Source organism: Onychomys torridus, chromosome 3 (genome assembly GCF_903995425.1).
Source record: "Onychomys torridus chromosome 3, mOncTor1.1, whole genome shotgun sequence".
NCBI classification, from domain to species: domain Eukaryota; kingdom Metazoa; phylum Chordata; class Mammalia; order Rodentia; family Cricetidae; genus Onychomys; species Onychomys torridus.
Genome location: NC_050445.1, coordinates 158252350 through 158277658, shown reverse-complemented (window position 1 = coordinate 158277658; position 25309 = coordinate 158252350). Strand labels below are relative to the sequence as shown.

Below are 25309 nucleotides of genomic sequence, written 5' to 3'. Positions count from 1 at the left end.
CTTATAAAACAAAACAAAAGAAAACAAACAAACAAAAAAACCCTTTTAAGTCTGGATGTTGTAGTGCATGCCTGTAATCCCAGCACTCAGAAGACAGAGGCAGGCAGATCTCTGTGAGTTCCAAGACAGCCAGAAGCTACACAGTGAGATCTCATTCCAAAAAAAAAAAAAAATACAAATAAAAAAACAAATAAATAAATATTTTAAAATAATTTTAGACTTAAACAACGATTTCTAGATAGTGTAGAGTCCTATGTACATTTTATAGTTTCTCCTGATAGTCACATTTTATGAAAGTATGCACACATCAAAATTAAGAAACTAACAAAGATACAACAAAGTACAGGTTTCATTCAGCTTTTGCTAATTTTAGGGCTTATTTGTTATTATCACTAGTGCATGTACATGGCATGTATGGAGGGACTCAAGCACACACATGGAGACCAGAGGACAGCTTTGCAGAGCCAGTTCTCGCTGTCCACCTTTCCATGGGTCACAGGGTTTCCATGGGTCACAGGGTTTCCATGGGTCACAGGGACAGGACTCGGGTCATCCAGCTAACATAGCAAGCACTTTGACTGCCAGACATCTCACTGGCTCCCAGATTGGCCTTTTACTTCCTGATTTTTGCCAGTTTCCCACCCAGATCCTTTTTCTGTCCCTGGAGCCAATGCAGGGAACCATATTCTAAGAGGAACTTCTGACTTGGGACTCACAGATCACACCTTCCACATGCCTCCTGTGGTTTTTAAGTATGAAGTTGCTCAAATTCCATGGAACATCTGACCCATCCCATCCCATGGGCATGGACAGAGGCAAGTCAAATGTCACTCTACTTGTCACAGTGGAACAGTGAGCTATTAAGAGAAGGACCCTGAACCAGCCTGGGTTTAAATTCTATCTGACACCCTACCACTTAGGGTAATGGAATCTAGAACAAGGTTCTGGAATCCATCTCTCCACTGCTCTAAGTAGAGAATGGTCTTTCTATACACTTTCTATACACTAGCTGGAAGACTAGAAATATCCAACAAGAAGGAAGCTGTGTAAAGACCTCCCCTCCTCTCCTTCACCCCAGTAATTCTCGCCTCATGGGACTGATGTGAAGTGAGAAGCGTTTCAGGGAACAGTTATGCAAAGGAAGGCAAAGGAGGAGGCCAGTTCTGTGGATACCAGGACAAAGGGTAATGCAGAAATGACCAGGACTTCACTTCTCTCTCTGAGATATGATTCACATACCACAACATGCAAACATTCACAATGTGCACTTCAGAATTTATTGACTATATCAAACCTGTAAATAGCTTAGGCTAAATTTAGTTTTGCTGGCTTAAATTGGGTTTCAAACTATCTCATAGCTGTGCCAATTGCCAAATCCTACAACATCAACTTCTCGGGAAAACACCTAAAATAGAGAGCCACTTACCACAGTCATGTAATGCAGCATCCGACCATCCACCCGTCCTTCATCAAACTGGGTCTTGTACTGAGGAAGGCCAATATCATCCAGCCATCCTAAAGGAGAAAAGCCAGTGTCATTACCATGCTACAAAATGCCTATATCTGTGATCAAGGAGAAAACACGACAATATTTATTCTTCTTCACCCATAAGAGTCTCTTACTAGTGACCCAGTTGAAGTCCAGCTTTCCATAGTTTGTCTCTTCTTCAGATCCCAGGGCCTGCAGGGCCAGCTGGAGCTTCTTGCGATGCAGTGAATGCTTGATGCCAAGTTCCTGAAACAATAAACAGAACCTTAGAATTCTACCCATCAGTGCTGGACCCACCAGCAAAGAATGCAGAATCCCCCACAATGAAGCAGTACTTCAAGAACAGCTCTGTATTAAGTTAAAATACTACCTCAGGCTAATAAACCTATTCTACATTAAATTATAGTATGAACCAATACAACATTGCTGAAGAAAAGGCCCAAGTCTACCACAATGGGCTGAGTAGAATGTTAGATATTGCCTAGGAATTTATTTTATTTGTAAAAAAGAAAATGTTGAATGAGTAATGGGGATTTTACTTCTATTTTGTGTACAATGTTTTATAATTACAACATAAAATACAGAATATTCTTTTGTGAAATAAAATTAAGTTGCATATATTACATTGAAAAGATTAGTCAATGTAGTTTACAAAATGACTGAGACATATGAGCTCTCTTCATGATATGAGGTCTATTCTTTATATAACAGCTATATAATTACATAAGCTAATACTTTTTCAAGAGTAGTAATACAGGTTCCACTCACACTGCTTTGTTTTAGAATAGTTAAGGACTCATATTCTGGCAGGGGATGGGGGTGGGTGTTGCTGAGGATTGGACCTTGGGTTTCACACATGCCAGTCAAGCACTGTACCACTGAGTTAGATCCCCAACTACATCCACATTGCCTTCTTCGTATGTACAAACAAAACAGAAGCAGCTACCTTCTCGAGGTCTTGTTGAGAAGCCTGCAGAAGTGTCTGGCCAGATATAATCCAGTGCTTGCCAGAACTCAGGTAGGACCCCAAGCCTTGTTCTGCTAGCCAACTGCACACTTGCTCCTTGGTCCATTTGGCAAATGGCATATCCAGATCACTGTGGGAAAATACGCAACAACCCTGAGCCAGTCTTGAGGCTTAATAGTCCATCCTAAGCAACTGTTTACAATTCATATGGAAATTCACATTTAACCAAGAAAAACCTAATTTTCTGTACAAGATTGGTAAATTACCTTCTAAAATCCCTGTTTTCAATTCAAAGGGAACTACAAAAGGATCAATGAGAGCTGCTAAGAATTTGCTCTATAGAAACAGCAAGACCAGCCATCTAAGTCAGGTTCAAACGATGCTATCCAAAGAGCACTCCCAAAGGAAAGCACTCCACTTGGCAGAGAGAAATCCAAGTCTAATATGAATCCACTCTGGCAGAATTATGGTTTCTCTCTGGTAGAGATCACCGAGAAGATAATATAATATACTCCTGCTAAGTACAGGAAGTGACTCTCCAAGTAAAGTTTGTATTTTTTTTTTTACTTACACAGTTTTATAGCTTGAAAGACAAAAATTATGAGGGTGACATAGCTAAATTAAAAAATACATTTATAGTGTGTGTGTGTGTGTGTGTGTGTGTGTGTTTGTGTGTGTGTATGCACACACTCCAATATGCAATGACAAAATGTTTTGTTTTGTTTTAAATAGCACAAGGGAGTTCTTTATTGTGCTTGAGAACATATGGCAAATGAGAACATCTATTATCTGAAGGTCAAAGGGATCTTCTTGATGAAACCTGTGTCCAGGGTTCCACCTGTGTAGGAGTGTCTGTTTCCAGCTGATTATTCTTTTAAAAGGCTCAGCATCAGCACCTTGATGTTTGCCAACCGCACCCTCTTATGCTCAGAAGGTCAGTATAGTTGGTTCCCAACTGGTTCTAGGCGGCAACAAAGCACAAGGAGCTCTTGGAGTCCTAATGATGAAACATTATACAGCCTTTTCCCCCAACCAGTGTAAGGAGGCATTTATTTGCTTATTTGGTAGAACAATGTATGGTCTTGATAAGCCCAGGAATTCTGATAGAATGTGTCTTTAGTACTTTCAAAGACTGCGCCAATGGCTAATGTTATTTATTGATCAGTTGTTATTTGACAGACACTTGACCCATATCAACTCAATCCTCACCTTGGGATAGGTGCAGAATGTGGAAGCCATAGATCAAGGTCACTTGGCTGGTGGCCAATGAGGCCAGAGAGCAAGTCCAAGAGGTTGGACTCCAGAACACAATTTTTACCACCCCACCCCCCCCCCATTCCCACCTCTTAGTTCTGAGGTTGGAACCCAGGACCCCATGTATGCTGACAGGGTCTCTGCTACTAAGCCATAAGCCTAGCCCTTAGGCACAGCTCCTAACCACTAGGCTGCACCATCTTTAGAAGACTATGCTTCCAGGGGCTCCCCACATTAAACATTAAGCCCAAGAACCACTGAAGCGTACATGTTCCTGACACCTCACATACTCACACAGCTCTCACCAGCATAGTTGTCATCAGCCACTGACGTACCACTCCTACCAGACACAGCAGTAAGCCGGGACACTGGCAGTAGTGACCCCACAGGTGTCCTTACCTGTTGGACTGCCCTAAGTCTCGAGACCAACCAAGCCTGGGACCTGCAGTTGCCCTTGTCCCTCCTCTTTTGAATTCAGGTTCGGACATATCATCTGGGTTGAATGTCGTCGACTGGCTTCTCCTGAGTCTGAAGACACACCATACATGGTCATGTTAGACCTGAGGAGGCCTGCTTTGATGGTTTATCATAGTGTTTTTTTGTTGTTTGTTTGTTTTGTATGTCATTAGCCCAGGTATTCAAATTTAAATGTTAGCCAAGGCCCAATGAGTTAATGAATCCCAAATCAGTCTTCCTCCCACGAAGCCTTAGGATTCAGTACCCACTGCCAGCCAATCCTCCCTTATCCCTTGCACTGAGCAACACAGGAGTCAAGTACTCCACCTGCCCTTCCTTCCACTTACTTCCCAAAGAGTCTCATGATGCCTCTGGACTTCTTTTTGGAATCTGGAGATGGTGGAGACATCTGGAAAGGACTGGTCCCCTGTGAACCTTTTGGCTGCGATGTACCAGCCAAATCTAGGTGCTCAGCTGTCTCCTTTTCTGTCTCAGCTGTCCCAAGGATAGAATAAAGACCATATGAATATAACTAAATATTAACCTTCTTGGTTTTAGCCCCTTAAGAATTCTTCTTTGGGTCTATAAACCAGTGATTTACAAAGAGTGCCCTTAAGTATGAAAATGCATGTAAGTGTATGTTCTCTACAGCCTACTCTCCTGCATAAAGTTAATTAAGCTTACAATCAACCCTTTGAGATTAAAAATGTGTGGCACAGCCACACCACCACCTGGAGGCTGACACAAGAGAACTGATTGAGAGATAAATGTGGGCTACAATGAGGGACTCTTTAAACAAAATGTCTCAGAACTGTTACATTCTTGATGATAGAGTTCGTGATGAGCTTATGCCTAACCTAGTGTTGGTCCAGCTAGCCTCTACAGTCTCCAAGGTCACCACCCCCTTTCCTGTCATCTTCTATCCTTCCTGCATTTTACACCAAGACTCTGCTTGGTGGCCTCTCCAGGCTCTCAGTGAGCTCCCCTGTTCTAAGTTCAGCACTGAAGGATGGCTTGATTTTCATAGACAGATGGCACTACAACCTCTAAACCTAACCTCACTCACCAGCCCCATACTCACAGACTATGCAGAGTCACAATTTAATGTGTCAAGGACACATGGGATTTATCAAACCCTCTAGTTTCCCTGAAAGTCTTCTCTCAAATTTTATTTGATACTGAATTCAAATTCTATGTCATTTTCTTCTTAACACTCCTTCTCCTTTGCCATTTAGATCACATCAGTTACAGAGGATGAGCAATTCTTTTTCAATAAATGAATCACCAATATGGTGGTGCACATCCATTAAATACCAGCACTCAGGAGGCCAACGCCAGACCAGGCAGCAGCTGAGACCCTGTCTCAAGGAGGCAAAACTCTAGCCTATGGCTACTGAGAGAACAATGTGAGGTTTTCCTTGGATATAAAATCAGTCTTTCTTGACTTGGCTTTGAAACAGCCATACCACACTTGCCACTGCAGACCCACACATGCATGATATAAGCTCTCCCAACTGTACATTCCTGAAGGACAGCCACAAACAAAGACAGGGCTGCTGTGGTCCAAAATGTCAAATTTCACATTTATAAAGGAAGATAACACTTGTTCAAACAAATGAGGAAAAGGTCTCAGAGGGGTTTGCAGAAGTTGCAGGAGTTGAATTTTCTATGAAGCAGAGCTGTGATTACAGGTTACAATAAGCAGCACTGGCCTACAAGCATTGGCTACTGTCCTAGAAAGACACAGGAGTAGCAGAACGTAGCTGTCCAACCAGAAGAGCTTGGGCTGCATAGCCAGCGCCCGCTGTAAACACTTCAGGCTCCAAAGAGAAGGACATCACTCTGCAAGGACACGTGTCAACAATTGGTTATATATACAAGGTGACAGCCTCAGGGAAACCTAGGGGGCTCTATCCACTCTCACTCCACAGCCACAGTGGTATGGGTACCCTGAAAATGTTCCTAGCCCAACTCATTTAAAAAGCATCATACTTCATTTATTTGTTTGTTTGTTTATTTGGGAGACTTTCTTCACACTATTTCCCACAGGTAAACAGAATGAACTTCTCTTAAAAGCACTCTGATGGAGACTCCTCAGATACTATGTGAAGTCACCTCTGTCATCACTAAATATCCCCAACACCAAAGTAATAAAATCTCTGGAATGTTCCTCTAAGAGCAGTAAGTCAGCTCCTGCATGGCAGCAGATGTTTTTGGGGGAAGTTGGGAAAATGAACTCATGGAGGAGGAAGGAAAATTGGTGGGTGACGGTTCAGTCATGGATGTGGGGAGCTGGGATGTATCATGCCAGCTCATTCCAGCCCTGTACCTTGCAGGCTGCTGGGCATTTCTAGGGCCTCTCAGAGCTACTTAAAAGGTATCAAATAGCACTGGTTAAAACAGCATGTAGGCTCAGAAGCAAAGTCTCCGTGGAGTCTGTTTTAGCCAAACATGAAGGAATATTCTGGAACAGACTATATTTTCTGATTGCAGCCAGCTTGCTTGGTAGAGATCACATAGGCCAAGAGTGGGGATTAGATGGCTTGGAATGCGGCACTGGTGAAGGCTGGCATGCAGGGGTACGATACCTAAGGTGGGTGCACTGGCACTTCGCTTACGGTCTTCAGGTATCCCAACAACGCACACAACACATGCAGCCCAATGGAGAGAACACAGGGATGACAAAATGAAACAGATCAGACTCCTCTCTCCAAGGCCAATGCCCGTAGGAAGAATGCATGCATGCACTAAGACTATACAAACTGTACAGTGTCATCCATGGGGACTCATTCATCCCACCACCACAGAGGGGAAACTGTCTAAACAAAGTTACAGACTACCACAGGGGTAGGATGATTCCATTTTGCTATTTATATCACTGGACAGAATGGGGTAAGAGCTGACTTCACACTGAAAATTAAATCCATGGAAGCATTTTTGCTAACATCCCTCCACCCTCCCCCAAGGCATTCACCTTCCTTTCTGAGAAAGAATTGTATCCACAGATGAACAAAAGATGGGTGGAACCAAGCCTTCCCCTCCATCTGGAAGGTCAGGACCAAGGTATCCTTGCCACACATACCAAGGTTTGGTGCACTTGCTGTCCTCTTGTTACTTTTGATTTTAAAAAAGCCTCGGCCAAAGGAGGACCTGGCTTTTCGAGTGCCAAAGGGGTTGTCATCCACGGAGGCGTCATGTCCAGGAACCTTGGGAGGCAGGGTCCCAAATGTGCGGCTGTCATTTGGAGCTTTATCCTGAAGGGTGATAAGGAGGTAACTGAGTGTTAGGATGCATAATCCTTAGGACCGGAGGCTGGGATCAAATCAATGCCACATCACTGGACAGACCACTGAAGGAACACACTAAGCCCAATGCCAAGTGACACATTAAGGAAGCCTAAGCAATAAACAGCAACACAGTAAACATGCCTAACTTCATCTACAATCAATACATTTGTCACTTTAAATATTTAAGACAGCTTTAAAAAAACAATTAAATCCATCTGCCTCATTCCTCCAAGACATGCAGTGAAGACATCCATACCCAGGATGCAAGTATGATGCAGACCTATACAAGGGTTTACATCCCTAAATCACCACTAGAGCGGCAGATGCCTAAGGCAAGTCCACAAAGCAGGCAGTGAAGATGTCCATACCCAGTATGCAAGTATGACGCAGACCTATAAGAGGGTTTACATCCCTAAATCATCACTAGAGTGACAGAAGCCTAAGGCAAGTCCACAAAGCAGGCAGTGCACATACTTTCAAACACAACGAGGAGATCCTACTCAGTTATCGTACATTCTTCTCATTCCAACTTTGCGTCAGTCATTAAGCTCATAAAGAACATTTCTCAGCTTAGTATCACTGAGAGAGGTTGCATTTCTTTTCTAACACCTGCTTTCTGCTTTTCTTTTATAGAGCTGCTGAAAGGTCAAAGGATGGCTGACTACACTAACTCAGAGTCTACATGCACAATACAGCCATTATCTGTAGATAACTAACACCTGACTCTTAACACTGACAAGTCCATCATTTACTGAACAAAGAGCTGAAAAGGACCTGAGTTGACAGTTGTGTCCACTGACTGGTTTTGGCCAGTTCCATCTCTAAGGACAGTCAGGACTGGAACTGGCCAGCTGGTAATCGAAAGGCTTTTTGCAGGGCCTGGGGAAGGCAGCTGTGGTCACAAAGATGACCACAGCACATGGCTCTAACATCACAGGTTCGTTTTCTAATAAGAGATGGAGGTGAAATTTTAAAAAATATTTATTTACTTATGTGTATGTGTGCCTATGTGCATGTAGAGGGGTGCGTTGCCACAACACATGTGTGTAGAGGTCAGTGCATGACTTGTGGGAGTTATTCTCACCTTCTACCCGAATACCCTGGGGGTTTAAGCTAAGCTATCGGGCTTGATGGCAAATGTCTTCACCCCTGGAACCATCTCAATGGCCCAAAATTAACTTTTTTTTTAACTGAAACATTCATTTTATGACTAACCAATACTTACACCCTAGTCAGGGGCAGCCTGGGAACTAGTCTGAGACCATAACATAGTGGCCTGCACTTGTTCTATATGTAGGCTTTGCATGTCCATATATAAATAATAATGTATGTATGTCAGGTACATGTGTTCATGTGTGCATATGGGGGTGTCTTCTATTTCTCTTCACTGTATTTTTTGAGACAGTCTCTCACTCAACCTGGAGCCCACTGGCTGACTAGACTGGCTGGCAAGTCCCAGGGATCCTCCTGTCCCCAAGATCTCCCGGCAGTGGGAGGACAGGCATGTGCTTCCATACCCAGCATCTTATGTAGTTACTGGGATCTGAACTCAGTCCTCCTGCTTGCAGAGTTTGCACTTTACCACTGAGCTGTCTCTCCAGCCCCCAGAATAACCTAAGTTTTACACATCACTTGAGCCCCTTCATTATCATGTTCTCAAGCAATGTCCCACCCCTATTTCTTAGAAGTTCTGTTAAGTTTGTGGTTCTGTTTTTTGTTTTTTGTTTTTTTTTTTTTTAGTTTTTTGAGACAGGGTTTCTCTGTGTAGTTCTGGTGCCTGTCCTGGATCTCACTGTGTAGACCAGGCTGGCCTTGAACTCACTGAGATCAGCCAGGCTCTGCCTCCCGAGTGCTGGGATTAAAAGTGTGTGCCACCACCATCTGGCTCTTCGTATTTTTTTTTAAACTTTTATTCTCCTCTCATACATTACATCCCTTCCATATTTCTACACAATTGTCCCACCCTCTAATGCCAGGAGTGGACTCTTTCAACCACCAAGTTGAAAGCCCACTGGTGTGGAGCCCTGGCTTGGATGGGAATCAGGAGGAGAAAGCGGAAGTGGATCATATGCGGTACCACAGGAGGAGAGGTGACCAGTGTGCTGCAGAGTATGGACATGGACTTGGGTGACTTTCTGTGGTGTGTGTGTGTGTGTGTATAGAACAGAAAAGGGGGTTGGGTCCCTAGCAGTTTGTGAGCTAGGTGCTGGGTTCAGATCTCAAAATTAACTTCTTTTTTTCAGACAGAGTCTTGCTCTGTAGACCAGGCTGGCCTCAAACTTACAGAGATCCACCTGCCTTTGCCTCCCAAGTGCTTGGAATATAAATGTGTATCACCATGCCTAACTCAAAATTAACTTAAAAAAAGATTTATGTATTTATGTTATGTATACGGGTGTTTTGTCTGCATGTACATCTGCACACCAGAAGAGGGCACTGAATCCCATGGGACTACAATTATAGAGGGTTGTAAACAGCCATGTGGGTGCTGGGAATTGAACTCAGGTCCTCTGGAGAAGCAGTCAGTGCTCTTAACCACTGAGCCATCTCTCCAGCCCTCAAAATTAACGTTTTTGTTATTGCTGTTATTGTTTGTTTTTTGAGACATGGTTTCTCTGTGTACCCCTGGCTGTCCTGGAACTCAAACTCAGAGGTCCTTCTGCCTCTGCCTCTCTAGTGCTGAGATTAAAGTCTTACACCACCACCTCCTGGCTAAAATTAACTTTTAAAGTAAATAACTCAGTGGCATTTAGCACTTCTCTGAATCATTCCCACCCCATCTAGTTAAAAAACATTGCCACCATCCTACAGCCAAAGCCCCTTGGCACCTCCTTATTCCACTCTCTTCCCTACAGCCACCCCTCCGCAGCCTTCTCCGCACACTCACGCTGCATACGCCACCGCTCCGCAGCCTTCTCTGCACACTCACGCTGCACACGCCACCCCTCCGCAGCCTTCTCTGCACACTCACGCTGCACACGCCACCGCTCCGCAGCCTTCTCTGCACACTCACGCTGCACACTCCACCGCTCCACAGCCTTCTCCGCACACTCACGCTGCACACTCCACCGCTCCACAGCCTTCTCTGTAGACACTCACACTGCACACGCCACCGCTCCGCAGCCTTCTCTGTAGACACTCACGCTGCACACGCCACCGCTCCGCAGCCTTCTCTGCACACTCACGCTGCACACTCCACCGCTCCACAGCCTTCTCTGTAGACACTCACACTGCACACTCCACCGCTCCACAGCCTTCTCTGCACACACTCACGCTGCACACTCCACCGCTCCACAGCCTTCTCCGCACACTCACGCTGCACACTCCACCGCTCCACAGCCTTCTCCGCACACACTCACGCTGCACACTCCACCGCTCCGCAGCCTTCTCCGCACACTCACGCTGCACACTCCACCGCTCCGCAGCCTTCTCCGCACACACTCACGCTGCACACTCCACCGCTCCACAGCCTTCTCTGCACACTCACGCTGCACACTCCACCGCTCCGCAGCCTTCTCCGCACACACTCACGCTGCACACTCCACCGCTCCACAGCCTTCTCCGCACACTCACGCTGCACACTCCACCGCTCCGCAGCCTTCTCTGCACACACTCACGCTGCACACTCCACCGCTCCACAGCCTTCTCCGCACAACTCACGCTGCACACTCCACCGCTGCGCAGCCTTCTCTGCACACACTCACGCTGCACCACTCCACCGCTCCACAGCCTTCTCTGCACACACTCACGCTGCACCACTCCACCGCTCCACAGCCTTCTCTGCACACTCACGCTGCACACTCCACCGCTCCGCAGCCTTCTCTGCACACACTCACGCTGCACACTCCACCGCTCCACAGCCTTCTCTGCACACACTCACGCTGCACACTCCACCGCTGCGCAGCCTTCTCCGCACACACTCACGCTGCACACTCCACCGCTGCGCAGCCTTCTCTGCACACACTCACGCTGCACACTCCACCGCTCCACAGCCTTCTCTGCACACACTCACGCTGCACACTCCACCGCTCCGCAGGCTTCTCCGCACACTCACGCTGCACACTCCACCGCTCCGCAGCCTTCTCTGCACACACTCACGCCGCACTCCTCCCTGAGACACAGGCGTGTGCACATGACCTTACCAGCTGGCTTTCTGCACCTAGCATATGCTTTGGAGGCTCTGACAGCCTTGGTCTCCTGGATTAGGGACATTTACTCAATTTACATGTCATAAAATTTAAAAGATTTTTATACTTTGATTCAGATATAAAAATTACCTCTGAAGGCTTCTGGATAGATTCCTTTTCCTGTTCAAAAACAATGGCATTTAAGGAAAGCTACTGTAAAATCCTTTATACATCCGTTGCCATATATACTTCCATAAATAGGAGGCCACTGACATCACTTCTAAACCACAAAATCTTAGTTGTACTTATTTCCTACAATGTTTGATTTGTCTCAGCCTTTCATTTATGTACTTTCGGTCTTCTATATTCATTCTTAATATCTGTCATTAACTGTACTATGGTAGTAAATTCCCATCAGAAAAACCACAAGCTCTTCCTAAAATGATTTTTTCCCTGTGCAAATAAAGACCCATCCCTCAGTACTTTCTTCTCAGGGTAACAAGGAAAAGGGGGGAGGCAGGAAAAAGAAAACACAACTACCCCTAGAGAACTCACCATGCCCTCTGATGCTCCTTTCTTCAGGCTGCCCAGGCTGCTGGATTTTTGCAGACTTGAGGTTCTAGCAACAGAGACAATGATAATTAGAATCAACAGTAAGTTGACTCTGGTGCCTGTGTCTAAGCAGATCATCTTAGAAGGAAACTAAAAACTGTCTGGGGGTTGAATCTTGGTAATAAAAGAAAATCTGGATCCAAGCAAACACTTATGTGCTTAAGTAAATTGCAGCATTTAGTTCTTTTAAAAGCAGAGTGGTTAACTGTCTCGCCAATAACACAAACTGTCCCACACATGTCACAGAAGCTGGAAAACCACTTAAGACTGCCCTGGCAATGTCAATGTTTTCCATGGACTAGTGGCACTTACACATTTACACTAGGAACTTCTTAGACACTTGTGCACTGTTAGACCAAACCCTTCTACTTGAAGAATGAAAATCTACTTTTCTTTCAAAGAGGAATAACTTTTCTGAGTCTGGCAAAGCACAGTAAGCCAGGTCTTGTGGGACACGCCTGTAATTCCAGTACTCAAGAGGCTAGGTAGGGCCAAAAGACTGCTGAATGTGTGAGAACAGCCTGGGCTATCAAGACAGCCTGCCTCTAAAAATGAGAAAGAAAGAAGGAGGGGAGAAAAAATACAGTTCCTCATGTTGTGGTGACCCCAACCATAGACTTATTTTCATTGCTACTTCATAACTCTAATTTTGTTACTGCCATGAATCATAATGTGAATATCTATGTTTTCCCAACAGTCTTAGGTGACTTCTATGAAAGGGTCACTCCACACACACCCCCAAAGGGGTCACAACCCACAGGTTGAGAACCACCACACTAGAGGAATCCTTGTTATTGCCCATAATAATTCATTTGGTAGCCTAGGAAGGCAGAAGGGTCTGTAAGTCACAGAGACTTTTTCTTTTACATAATTAGTGTTCAGTATACACAGCTGAAGATGGTATTACTCAAAATCTAAATGCACAAAAATGGGGCCAGTTTCAAAAAATGAGGGCCTGGGGGTTGGGGATTTAGCTCAGTGGGAGAGCACTTGCCTAGCAAGTGCAAGGCCCTGGGTTCGATCCTCAGCTCCAGAAAAAAAAAAAAAAAAAAAAAAAAGGAAAAAGGAAAAAAATGAGGGACTGGGGGTATACTTCAGTGCCAGAGTGTGCTTGGCACGGGAGAGGCCTGAGGCCTGATCCTAAGCAACACAAGTTAAAAAAGGAAGACAAAGCAGAGAAGAGACTAAAGAAGGAATGTGTTTACTCCAATAACTAGAACAACTAAGCAACTGAACTTTTAAAAAGGCATTTCTGCGTTTACGTAAATTGTCAGCAGTACCGACTGCCAAAAACCGTGACAGATAACAGTGAAATGGAGTCATCTCATTGGAGCTCTGCTCTCAAAGTAGGCGTTCCAGGCTGTTTTGGGCTTTCCTAATCTGATCCAGACTTTAGCTTGGATAAACATTCACGTGGGGCCAGTTCATTAAACTCTAAGTGCAGAGAGCAGCTCTGCCAGCTGTCACCTTCTCTGGGATTCTTTTCTACTGGAGTAAAAATACAAATCAGCACAAAATGAATGAAAAGTTCTGACCTTCAAACGAAAATAGATGAGGGAACACTAAAGATCTGCAAACGCCAGGCATGAGATGCCGAGAAAGGAGTGTTTCTTTGTAAACACCAGCCCTCCAGCCCAGCTGTCATGTACATATGAGTATAACAGCCTTGATGGATCACTGTTAGTAATGGTAACATGAGCATAACAGATTCCCACTTTTTCAAGCCTTGATCACTCAACAACATACAACTTACGAGAGACCATCACACAGCGAGGCTTCAGCGGCAGCACCCAAGATTGCTTTTCCATCACTACAATATATTTTTTAAAAAGGCATTTGTTAATGTCATGAATCAAAAACTACACAAGACATTCCTGGGCTTAAAACAGTGAAGTCCCAAAGAGCCCATTGGAGGCTTAAATCATTGTCAAGTCAAAAGTGCCTTTTGTTTAATCTACCCAAAACACAGCTTAGCTTGTCCTACTTTGGTCATCCTTACAGCACCCCACTAGCCTATGGCTGAGCCAAGTCTCTTTCTCTAACAAAGTCAACTTGAGAAGGGTGCTGACTATCCTGTACCTATCAATCAAAAACTATAGCAAAAGTGAGACCCAGTGCTGACTATCCTGCACCTATCAAAACTATAGCAAAAGTGAGACCCAGTGCTGACTATCCTGTACCTATCAATCAAAACTATAGCAAAAGTGAGACCCAGTGCTGACTATCCTGTACCTATCAAAACTATAGCAAAAGTGAGACCCAGTGCTGACTATCCTGTACCTATCAAAACTATAGCAAAAGTGAGACCCAGTGCTGACTATCCTGTACCTATCAAAACTATAGCAAAAGTGAGACCCAGCAACACTGAAAATCAAAACTGAAAAGCACGAGTCAAGCCATCATAGGGCCTGTCTGTGCATAGTCTAAGTGAACAGAAATGTTTAAGAAGTAGTGCAAAGAAAGCTATTTCTAATTTTTAAACATTTTCTTAGGCCTAATTCAAATTTAGGCAATTAGTTTTGAGAATTTTCTGGCAAAATATCTATTTGCCAGCTGAGAAATGACCACGCCCCCATTGTGCGGACTCTACAGCCACCCTTCACAGAGCCTCATGGACCAACTGTAACTATTCTGCCTTCCACCTCTGACAGTCACTGGTGACCTAGAGAGTAAAACCCAAGTTCCTTACAGGGCCCTCTAACGTCATTCCCTCATTCCCCAGGCTCCTCTCTGTCACTTCCTGATTCATACGTTTTATTCTAATATTACAAAACTGATGATGAAAACAGTAAAAATGGGTTATGCTCTTATTTTGGGCTACTCTATTGCTCTGAACGTTTACATCGCAATGTTAGCCCATAAATAACATACTTCTCTTCAAATGAAGTCTCAGGCTTAGTAGGCAACTTGGACTTTTCAGAGGTTTCCACACCCATAGATGGTGGCGATAGGGAAGGGATTGAAGCTTGCAAGATGCTTGTGTGAAGCTGTAAAAAATTATTAAGTAAAAAGAAAATAAAATCAATCAAACAAGCAAAACACAAGCCACAGAGTAACAAAACATAACAGAATTAGTCTATTCAAATCTTATATGCTTAGAACTCTAGCTTTATATTTCTAAAATCCTTTCAGAATACAAACATCTATATAAATGAGTTGTTAATGGGAGGAAACACTGTGAAAGGGGGGGCTTAATTTGGTTCTAAGACAGCAAATATCTTGAATAAGAAAGTACCTTAAACCACAAAAAGCACCAAGTTCTGATCACGTTAAAAGCCCACGGAATGCCAGCGCAACGCACTGACTGTCCTCTTCAGCACAAACACACTGTAAACAAAGCACTATTTTCATTTTTATTTTTACTAGTAGTCTAACACACAACATACATCATGTTAGCTAATTTTTCTTTTGTGTGTGAACAAGCTAAGTCCAACTATCGTAACTGACGAAGAATGCATTAAAATCAGCTAGAATATGTTACCAGTTAAAATGCTTGGTGTAATAATGGCAATGCAAACAATGGAATGTAGATCCCGTTTTCCCAAATATCTCTGGGTCTTAGGCCTGAAGTCTTCAGTAATGCGTAAGAACTGGAGAATGGAGTGTGGTTGGCATCAAGAGTTCACAAAGAAAACACTTAAAAATTATTCAGTGAACTCTGAGTCAGCCAATCAGTGGTCTCCTCATTTAACTATCTGCAGGCCAAGCACACACCCAGTGTTTTGCTACTGAGCTATGATCCCAGCCACACTTCTTACTTTCTTTCCTCTCTAACTTTTTTTTGTTTTTGTTTTTGTTTTTTCGAGACAGGGTTTCTCTGTGTAGCTTTGTGCCTTTCCTGAAACTCATTTGGTAGCCCAGGCTGGCCTCGGACTCACAGAGATCCGCCTGGCTCTGCCCCCCGCCCTCCAGTGCTGGGATTAAAGGAATGTGCCACCACAGCCTGGCATCCTCTCTAACTTTTATTAATAATTTTAAAAATTAAAATACAATCATAATATTTCTCCCACTCCTTTCCAACCAACCCCCATGTATCTTCCTTTATTCTCTCTGCCTTCCCCCACCCCCTCTCTCAAATCCAGGACCTCTTTTTCTAACTCTCTTTTTGATCAGGGTCTTCTGTGTAGCCTAGGCTGGCCATGAACTCAGCCTCCTATGAAACGACAGGTGTGCATCCTGCACACCCACACTGGCTTGGTTGCTACCTCCTCAGTGCACAAGGTAAAGATACATAGTGGACACACATCTACATGACTACTCAGGAACAGTTTCCTCTTAGCCACACACTTCACAACCAGGTAACCATGCCTGCCTCTGAGCCCCCAGAATCCGAAGCCCAGTGGGTGAGATGGACTTGGTGAGCGTCAGCAGCAAACTCAGCCTCACAAAGAAGCCATGAACTCAGCTTTGTGAGTGCTGCCTATTAATGAGTGAGGGTACCATAAAAGCTCATAAAATATCAAGTCATAGTACTGTAAAATAGAGTTATTTTTTATTTTTTATTTTATTTTCCTGGTTTGGTTTTGGTTTAAATCTTTATAATCAATGCTGGGTAATCTCTTTAGCACTTACCTATGTTTCCTGAAGTTCAACTATTTTCCTGAACTCCTAATTATGAGAAGAATATACTAACACACTGGCTTGTTTCCTTGATTTCTTTTTCAAACTTTAAGGGTTTCAGTTCCAACTTTAATTTTTCCTCCTGGCTCTTCTTTAAAAATAGGGTTGAACTCTATCAATTCTCATCACACCATTTTTGTTCAGTTTGGAGCAATCATTTATGATAAACTAAACATCATTAAACTGTAATTCATGAGGACTGGGGAGATGGCTCAACAGTTAAGAGCCTGCTCTCCCAGGAAACCTGGGTTCAATTCCTAACATGGTGGGTCACAATGCCTGTTAAGGCCAGTTCCAGGGATCTGGTGCCCTCTTCTGACCACTTTAGGAACTGCATGCATGCATGTAGTGTGCAAAAAATGTATTCAAGCAAAACACACATAAAAAGAAACAAACCTTTAAGATGAGGCTCATGTAGCCAATACTCTAGAATAATCTGGTGTATGCCACATATGCAAGCAATCTCTCTCTAAAAACAGCACACTTATTGGCTATCAAAGGTTTTTTTTTGTTTTGTTTTGTTTTTTGTTTTTTTTTTGGAAGGCTGAGGCAGGAGGATCACTAGTTTTATGCTGACCTGGGCGACAAAGTGAGTCTGTCTCAAAATACAACAAAGGGATTTTTTCCTCTCAATGTAACCACATTTAACAAGCAGGGAACCTCCCCCTGTATCTTATTTCACAACTAAAATCTTGACTGATGACTGTTTCAATATTCTCTAACATGTAAGTGCCCAATGTTAGTTGTTTTCTCTTTGATTTAACTTTCACTCAATCCCAGTTTTACTTTCTCAGGACTAGTGATGTAGCTCAATGCAGAGCACTTGCTAAGCATGCACAAGACCTCAGGTTTGATGCCCAGAACTACAAGGAGGGAAAAAAGGACTGGAAAAAGATTCCCCTCTAAACACCATTTTTTCATTATGGGATTATCGACAACAGATATGACAGAAGGAGGGCAAGAGAGGAGAAATGGTGAAAGGAAGTTCTGTGGAACACAGTAAGACTGTGGCGTGGCATGAGATGGTCCCAGTTCCTGGTCTCTCCAGACAGCAATTATACTAAAATTAAGGTGTGATGTGACCTCAGGACAAAGGTCACCCTGCACTTGGGGAATCCTGGGACAGGTGCTGCCTGCTATCAGAATCTACAGAAAAGCAGCATGTCCAGCAGCCCTGACAGGCAGGAAGGAATGCTCAGACAAGCTCGTATCTAATGCAGTGGACTGGAGGACTCCGAGGAGATTCTTATTGTTAAAGTAACACACCAAATCAGGCTCAACTGGACAAGCACAGCAGAAAATAAAAAGTGGCTTTGGGCCTCAGCGGCACTTTACAAAGTTGAGACAATATTGATTTGAAAATATTTAGAGGGGAAAGAAAGAGGACTTGAACAGAATGATGACCGCAGAAGCCAGCCTCCAATGCAGACGTGGCACCACCTGTCAGCTGGGTTTGGAACTGTTATGGACCAGGGACAGCTGTGCGCCTTCATCCCCTCCCTTTAAGTAGGTGTGTCTGTAGCAGTTACCCTGCTCCTGACTCACCACGCATGCTGGATGTGTGGTGACAGATGCCTTGTTTTGTTAGGTCCCAACTCTGTAAGTTGTTTGGAACAACACTCCCTGAGGGACCTCCCCACACATCAGCCTGATGGATGACAACTTCTGAGAAGGACATGTGGAGAAGGAGTAAACCGGTTTACCCAGGAGGTGAAATGGTGGCTGTTTTCCAAAATGGTTACACCACATCTCATTCCATGTGCTCTGACACTGTGATGTCACTTGGACCTAAAAGGTAAAGTCTACATTCACTATGAATCTGGTTGAGCTGTGGCTGCTGCAAAGAAGCTAATGACTTCTGAGTTACAGGTGATACAAATCCACCCAGTCTTCTCAGGATGCTCTCACCAGACTGTGAGGCAGCCAGGGCAGAGCGAAGGTCCCAGCCAATATGCTGCCTCCACAATAAGACATTGCAATGAGAAGCCTTCCTGCTACTCCTGGCTGAGCAGATAGACATGAGGTGTCCTACCAATCTCTGCCCACTCTGCAGATTCCTCAGAAAGATGACAATCCAGCCAGTTTGGTGCTGGTATGTAGTAGGTAATGAACAGTTGTTCCTGCCACCTTGATGAATATAGATGAATTAAAGACTTTACTGCCCTCTGGTTGCTTTCTCCAAGTCACAGCAGAACTAGACTTGTTTACATACTCTATTTACCTCACCTGACTTACTCTGTACTTGGTCTTTAAAAAGTCAGACTATAATCTCGTAGTTTAGGCTATCTATCTCAAAGGTGCTCAGAGTTTTGTTTTTGAGACTCAGGTCCTTCTAGGCTGCTCTCGAATTTCCATCCAAAGGATGCTCTGCCTCAGCCTCTCACATAGCTGAAACTACAGGTTTTTTACTTTTTAAATTTTTTAAATTTTTACTTTGCCCAGAGTATTTATTAAAAAGAGGGAGAAGCACACATTTAAAAAGAGAACGAGATTGGCAGTGCACAAAACAGCCAAAATAGGCCAACAGATGATGGAATTGGGAAAGAACCCACATCACATGGCACCGGCAATGTACACAACAGTAAAGACACAGCCCCTTCCACACAAACGAATTGTCGGAATATCGAAGGTACCTCTTCTGGAGCGCTTGTGTTGAACAGGTCCCTGCTGGGAGACCCCATTCCTGGTGTAGAAGAAGTACTTCTCTCCAGGTCACTAAAGCCCTGTGCATCCAACAAGGTGGAGATGGAGCTGGAGTGGAACAGGCCCTCACACTCACCATCTTGGCCTAGAAAAGACAAAGCAGTAAGTGCCCACCAATGGTGTTAACAAAAGGAGTCAGGTTTGATACAGTATTGGCAAAAAAAGACATTAAAAACAAACAAACAAACAAACCTAAATTTATTCCAAGAACCCACTGTAATTTTTGTTTTAAAATTTCTAGGCTTTATAAATATTAGTTTAGCCTGCTTTGGTGACTCATACCCTTAATCCTGGCACTCAGGAGGTGGGAACAGAAGAATCGGAAATTGAAGATCATCCTTGGCTACATAACAAGGTCAAGGCCAGCCTGGGCTACCTGAGACCCTATCTCAAAAAAGTTTGTGTATGTATGTATGTTTGTACCTACCTACCTACCAACCCTATCTACTCTATTTACCTACATTCCTATCTATTCTAGCATGAACATCTAATTCTGGACAACAACACAGTCACCATTTAAACACATTATTTCTCATCACCACTGTGCTTTGGAAAATACACAAAAAGAAAAAGGATAAAAGAAAAAGAAAAATGACAGCTGATCCTTCAAAAGGATCCTTTTATGACATTTTAAAGCAGGAAGAACCTAACAGGAAAAAGAAACCACATATCCATCAAAGCACTAAGTTTGAAAAATTTTAACATCAGTCAATGAACACAATGGTAGACAGTCATTTTCTTAAAAATAGAGTGATATTTAAAAACTCTAATCTCTAATGCCAAGTGGCAAACTGTATACTTATCTAAAGATCTTAACAAGGCTATTACTCGGTTGGGGATTTAGCTCAGTGGTAGGCCCTGGGTTCGATCCTCAGCTTAAAAAAACAAACAAACAAAAAAAAAAAAACAAGGCTATAATGCTTTCTTTTTCTTCTTCTTCTTCTTCTCCTTCTCTTCTTTTCTCCTCCTCCTCCTCCTCCTTTTTTTTAAAGAGACTGTTTCGCTATCTTATAGCCCAAGCTGACATCAAATTCAGGGTCATCTTGACTCAGCCTCTCAAACGCTTTGATTACAGGCATGCCCAACTACACTATAATTGTTTAAGATTTATCTTATTTTTATTTATGAGTATGTGTGTATGTATGCCATGTGTGTACATATGTCCACAGAGGCCAGAAGAGGGTATTGGATGCCTCAGAACTGGAGTTACAAGTGGTTATGGGTTGCCAGAGTGGGTGCTAAGAGCCAAAGTGCAGTCCTCTGCAAATGCTCTTAACCACTGAGCAATCTCTCCAGCCCAACCATAGCTTTTCAATCGAGTTTTACTATAATTTTACCCTCACTTTACTAGATTTTAAATGTTGTTAGTGTTTTGTCAAGAGTAACTAAATAAATGTCTTAGGGAGAAATCACTTTTTATATAACTCTCACCATAGCAGGGCATGATTTTTATGACTTGTGAAAACCTAGCCTGATTTCTAACTACTACATGGGGCTGGAAAGGTTCAGCCAGTCAAGTGCCTGCCATTTAAGCATGAGGACCCAAGTTTAGATCTCCAGTGCCCACATAAAAGTTAGGCATAGAGTGGAGAGGTGGCCTGGTGGTCAAGAACTAATCATGAAGAAGAACTGGATTTGGTTATCAGCCCCTAAGCTAGGCAGCTTACTACTGCCTGTAACCCCAGCTCCAGGGATCTGATGCCTTCTTCTGGCCTCCTCAGGCACTGGCACACATGTGGCATACACCCATCCACCCACCCCCACAAACACAAAAATAAATAAATAAATTAAATTAAATAAGTCTTTAAAAGTCAGGCCTGGTGGTCTATAGCCTTAGAGGTAGGGAGGTAGATAGGCAATCCTTGGAGCTCATTGACCAGCCAATCTAGCCAGTCACTAAGAAACCCTGTCTCAGGGAGGGGCTAGTGATATGGTTCAGTGGGAAATGGGACTTGCTGCTAAGCCAGAGGACCTGAGTTCTGGGTCTAGAATCCTCACGGTAGAAGGAGAAAACCTGCTCTCACAAGTTATCCTTGGTGTTCCTCACAGAAAGTGGACGATACCTACTTATATTTATCTGTTTGTTTATTTTGAAGCTCCTGGTCCAAAGCAGAGTTTTTTCCTTTGATTCATGAATTCATCAGAATTAAAATTTCTGAGAGTTTAGCTTAGTGGTAGGATACTTACCTAGCATGTATGAGGCAGATTCCAAGCACTAATAAATTAATTAATTTTAAAAATAAAATTTCAAATTCTTGAGTATTTCACATCTACCTCGTGCTGGCTAGTTTTACTGTCAATTTGACACTGGCTAGAATAATCTGGGAGGAGAAAGTATCAACTGAGAAAATGCCCCCACCAGATTAGGTTGTGGGCAAGCCTGTGCAGCATTTTCTGACTAGTGATTAATGGGGGAGGGCCCAGCCCATTGTGAGTGATGCCACCTCTGGGCTGGTAGTCCTGAGGGTACATAGGTAGGCAGCTGAGCAAGTCATGAGGAGCAAGCCAGTCAGCAGCACTCGTCCATGGCCTCTGCTTCAGCTCCTGTCTACAGGTTCCTGCCCTGTCTGAGTTCTGGCCCTGACTTCTCTTTGTAGTAGACTGTGATGTGGAAGTGTAAGCTGAAAGAAGGGCTTTCCTTTCCAAGCTGCTTTTGGTCATGGTATTCTGGCACAGCTAAAGAAACCTAAAATATCTCCCCAGAGACATGTTTTCAGTGCTTATCATCTTTAGGGTGACAACTACCTACACATTCATAGTAAACAAGCGCTCTAACATTCTGTTTGTTTCAAATGACCCTCTGTCTTTCCACGTTTGAGAACGGTCCTCTGCAGGGAAGGCAACAGAACTTCATGTTCAAAGAGGAACTCACATTCCTTGGCCTCGGTAATGGCACCATCACTTTCCTGGTGACTTTAGCCACAAGCGTCTACCTTTGCTGATTTATTTTCCTTTGCTTCATGCTTATCATCTAATTCAGCATATCATAACCTTAATATATCTGGTCAATTCAGATCCACTGGTCTCTGTAGTTATAGTAATTGCAAGAGTCTTTTGATTGACTTCCCCTGCTCCTGATACTAGTGTTCCTCATAGCACTTTACTAGCAACAGTCACGCTGCAAACTTGTTATTCAGCCCCTGACCCAGGCTGGGGGTGTAGCTTAGTGGTGGAATATTTGCCTAGCATGTGCAAGGCCCTAGGTCCAAGCCTAGACCACTAAAACAAAACAACCCTCACTGGATTCCCTGCACTTGTTTAAGAGCAGATGCACAACCCAGCCCTACTGATATTCCTATCATGTCACCATGCCACACCTTCCCTACCACGCAGAACTTTCCAGACATACTGGTCTTTATTCTAAAACACCCGAGGTTCTTTGCATATATTGTAGTTTTTGCTCTAGAATGCTTTGATGGAGATACTCTTGCTGACACATGGATCTACAACACATTTACCAGCCTGAGTGCTTTCCCAAAAGGACAGTTGCTTAGCACTACTGTCAATAAACAGATTAGCCTCCCAATCTGGGACAATGCATATGAACTATGTAAGGAATTGAGTCTGAATATATAAGTTCAAGTGGAGTAGGAAGGTTTCCAGAGATACATTCTACTTTATTACCTTGGGCCAGAACTGCTGGGTCCTGCATTTTCTTGTACCTGTTTAGGCACTGCCGTAGATCTTCTATTTTGCGATCCTGTAAATAACATAAACCATCACCACTACTACAGTTTTCAAATGGTAAAGGTAATTACTGTGCATTGTTTACATTATTTGAAAAATATTTCTAAACTTTAGTAAAAGTGGCAATATCTGTATTTTTCCTATGTATATCAGAGACATAGAGAATCTGATCTTACAGATTCTTTAACTTGTCATCTTTAAAAATAAAACTGATACAACAGCATTTAACAGCAATAACAAAAAAATCAGGGGTTGGGGATTTAGCTCAGTGGCAGAGCGCTTGCCTAGCAAGCGTAAGGCCTGGGGTTCGATCCTCAGCTAAAAAAAAAAAAACAAAAACAAAACAGGGGCCAGTGAGATAGCTCAGTGTGTAGGGAGACCCAACATTAAGCCTGATGACTTGTATTTGATCCCAGTGGTTAAAATTCCAGAGCTCAGATCCCCAGCAACCACATAAAAACCAGATATGGCAACTGTAGCCTCAGCACTTTGGGGAGTGGGTAAGAAAGATAGAATAAGATTCCCAGAGCCTGCTGGTCAGCCAGTCTAGCACAATCAGCAAGCTCCTGGGTCACTGACTCTGTCTTTAAAAAAATAAGATGGAGAGAGAATAAGAAGACACTTGAAGTCAACCTGACCTTGACTTTTGGTTTTCATATGCGTGCACACGAATGAGCACATGCATGCGCACAGACACACTCACACAGAATGAAGAGGAGAGAAAACAGATGTGAAAAGGAGTAGCAAGCATTGGAGAAAGTCATGATAAGAAAGAAAAACTGTCTCTTGGGCCTTTTGTAGTTTTGTACCCTTGGAATTCGTCTTCTCTGGGAAATGTCCCTTTGTTCTACTCACTAAGGGACACAGTAGAGAGCAGTCCTGGTGCCATAAACTGGATCCAATGGTCGTTAGGCAACCAAGCTCTGTGAGGTCAGGTCAGTGTTGAGGAAGACACTGAAAGCCAAATGTGGGTGAGGAAAACAGACCACAGCAAAGAGCCCTAGTGGCAAAGGCAGGGGCCAGGGATGACCCACGGGCCTGGCCCGTTTGTTCTCTGTTATTTCATCTCTCAGGAACGCTGAGACAATCCCAGGTGTGCAAGAGGTCAGGAGTGTGATGAAAGTAACACCGATTTCACAGCAGTGCTAAGTCTTCTCTCCGTGTGGTGGTGGGCGGGCACGTCTGAAGTCAGAACACCACCCTGCAGAGGCCATGTCAGCCGAGAGTTTCCAGACATATTATGGAATGTACTTTCTCCTCTCGTCTGCATATAAAGAGCTCTGATGCTCTCAATATTTTCTAAATCCAAGTGGGGAAAGGGGGCATCAGGATTTCCTTGGAACCCGGGCTGCTGGCCTCTCTCTACTCTGTACATACAGACACAGTCACAACTGACATCACTGAAACAGTGCATACTGGGGCAGAGAGAGACAAAGAAGGTCCCTTAACGTCAGTGGGATCTTGTGTATGTCCCACCCAGCTGAAGTGGCTAAGGAATTGTATGGAACAGTCAAAGTGGTGCCGCAGATCATAAAGAACACAGTGACATCTTAGTCCCCTCGGTACCTTTTCTTCATTTGCTGCCATCAGGGACTCCACAGCCTTTCTCATTTTTTGTACTTCAATGTCTGAAAATGATGCAACATCATTAGGAGGTACTTCAGCTAACCTGTGAGAGAAACTATGTGCTCTTCTGTCTGAAGAGGTCCCAGGTAAACATGGCAATGACTCTCTTTTAGGGACACTAAAAGGTGAGCATGTTCTACCTCACCCATACAGCTGTCACTCCAGAAAGACAGTGATGTGGGTAGGGAGAGCAAGACACCTTCTCTCAGAGAAAGAACAAGACCTTCCTTTAGACACTGAGGATGAAATGTGGGTGCAGCAGCAATGGCAGCACCAAGTTTTCTAAAAAGGAAGCCATGGGCAGTGAGTGAGAGCAATGGATGGTATTCACAATGACCAAGGCAGAGGGATGGTGCTCAGTCATAACTAAGCTGGAGATGCCATGGTAAGAGCCTGAGCGGTGTGGTGTTTACGTGAGTAGTCATGCCCAGAAGCCAGCTGTAGTTCCACAGAAAGAAGAGTAACTTGCTTCATCCGTAAG

The 25309-nt window shown here is 43.8% G+C and overlaps 1 protein-coding gene across 10 annotated transcripts in view; it reads right to left on the bottom strand.

Annotated features, from left to right (window-relative positions):
* The window catches only part of Ppfibp1 (PPFIA binding protein 1), a 153361-nt gene that overhangs the window by 7171 nt on the left and 120881 nt on the right, over positions 1-25309 (bottom strand). For 6 of the 10 annotated variants that reach the window (XM_036180858.1, XM_036180863.1, XM_036180864.1 and 3 more), the window contains 13 exons: positions 24769-24830; positions 23140-23215; positions 19446-19600; positions 15064-15179; positions 13946-14002; positions 12136-12199; positions 7249-7420; positions 6755-6787; positions 4514-4661; positions 4110-4238; positions 2436-2586; positions 1624-1735; positions 1427-1515 (listed from right to left, as the gene is read on the bottom strand). In XM_036180858.1, the coding sequence (XP_036036751.1) occupies positions 1427-1515; positions 1624-1735; positions 2436-2586; positions 4110-4238; positions 4514-4661; positions 6755-6787; positions 7249-7420; positions 12136-12199; positions 13946-14002; positions 15064-15179; positions 19446-19600; positions 23140-23215; positions 24769-24830 (1364 nt within the window). The remainder of the gene's footprint in view (positions 1-1426; positions 1516-1623; positions 1736-2435; positions 2587-4109; positions 4239-4513; positions 4662-6754; positions 6788-7248; positions 7421-12135; positions 12200-13945; positions 14003-15063; positions 15180-19445; positions 19601-23139; positions 23216-24768; positions 24831-25309) is intronic. The other 4 variants (XM_036180861.1, XM_036180868.1, XM_036180865.1 and 1 more) reach the window with 1 other exon arrangement.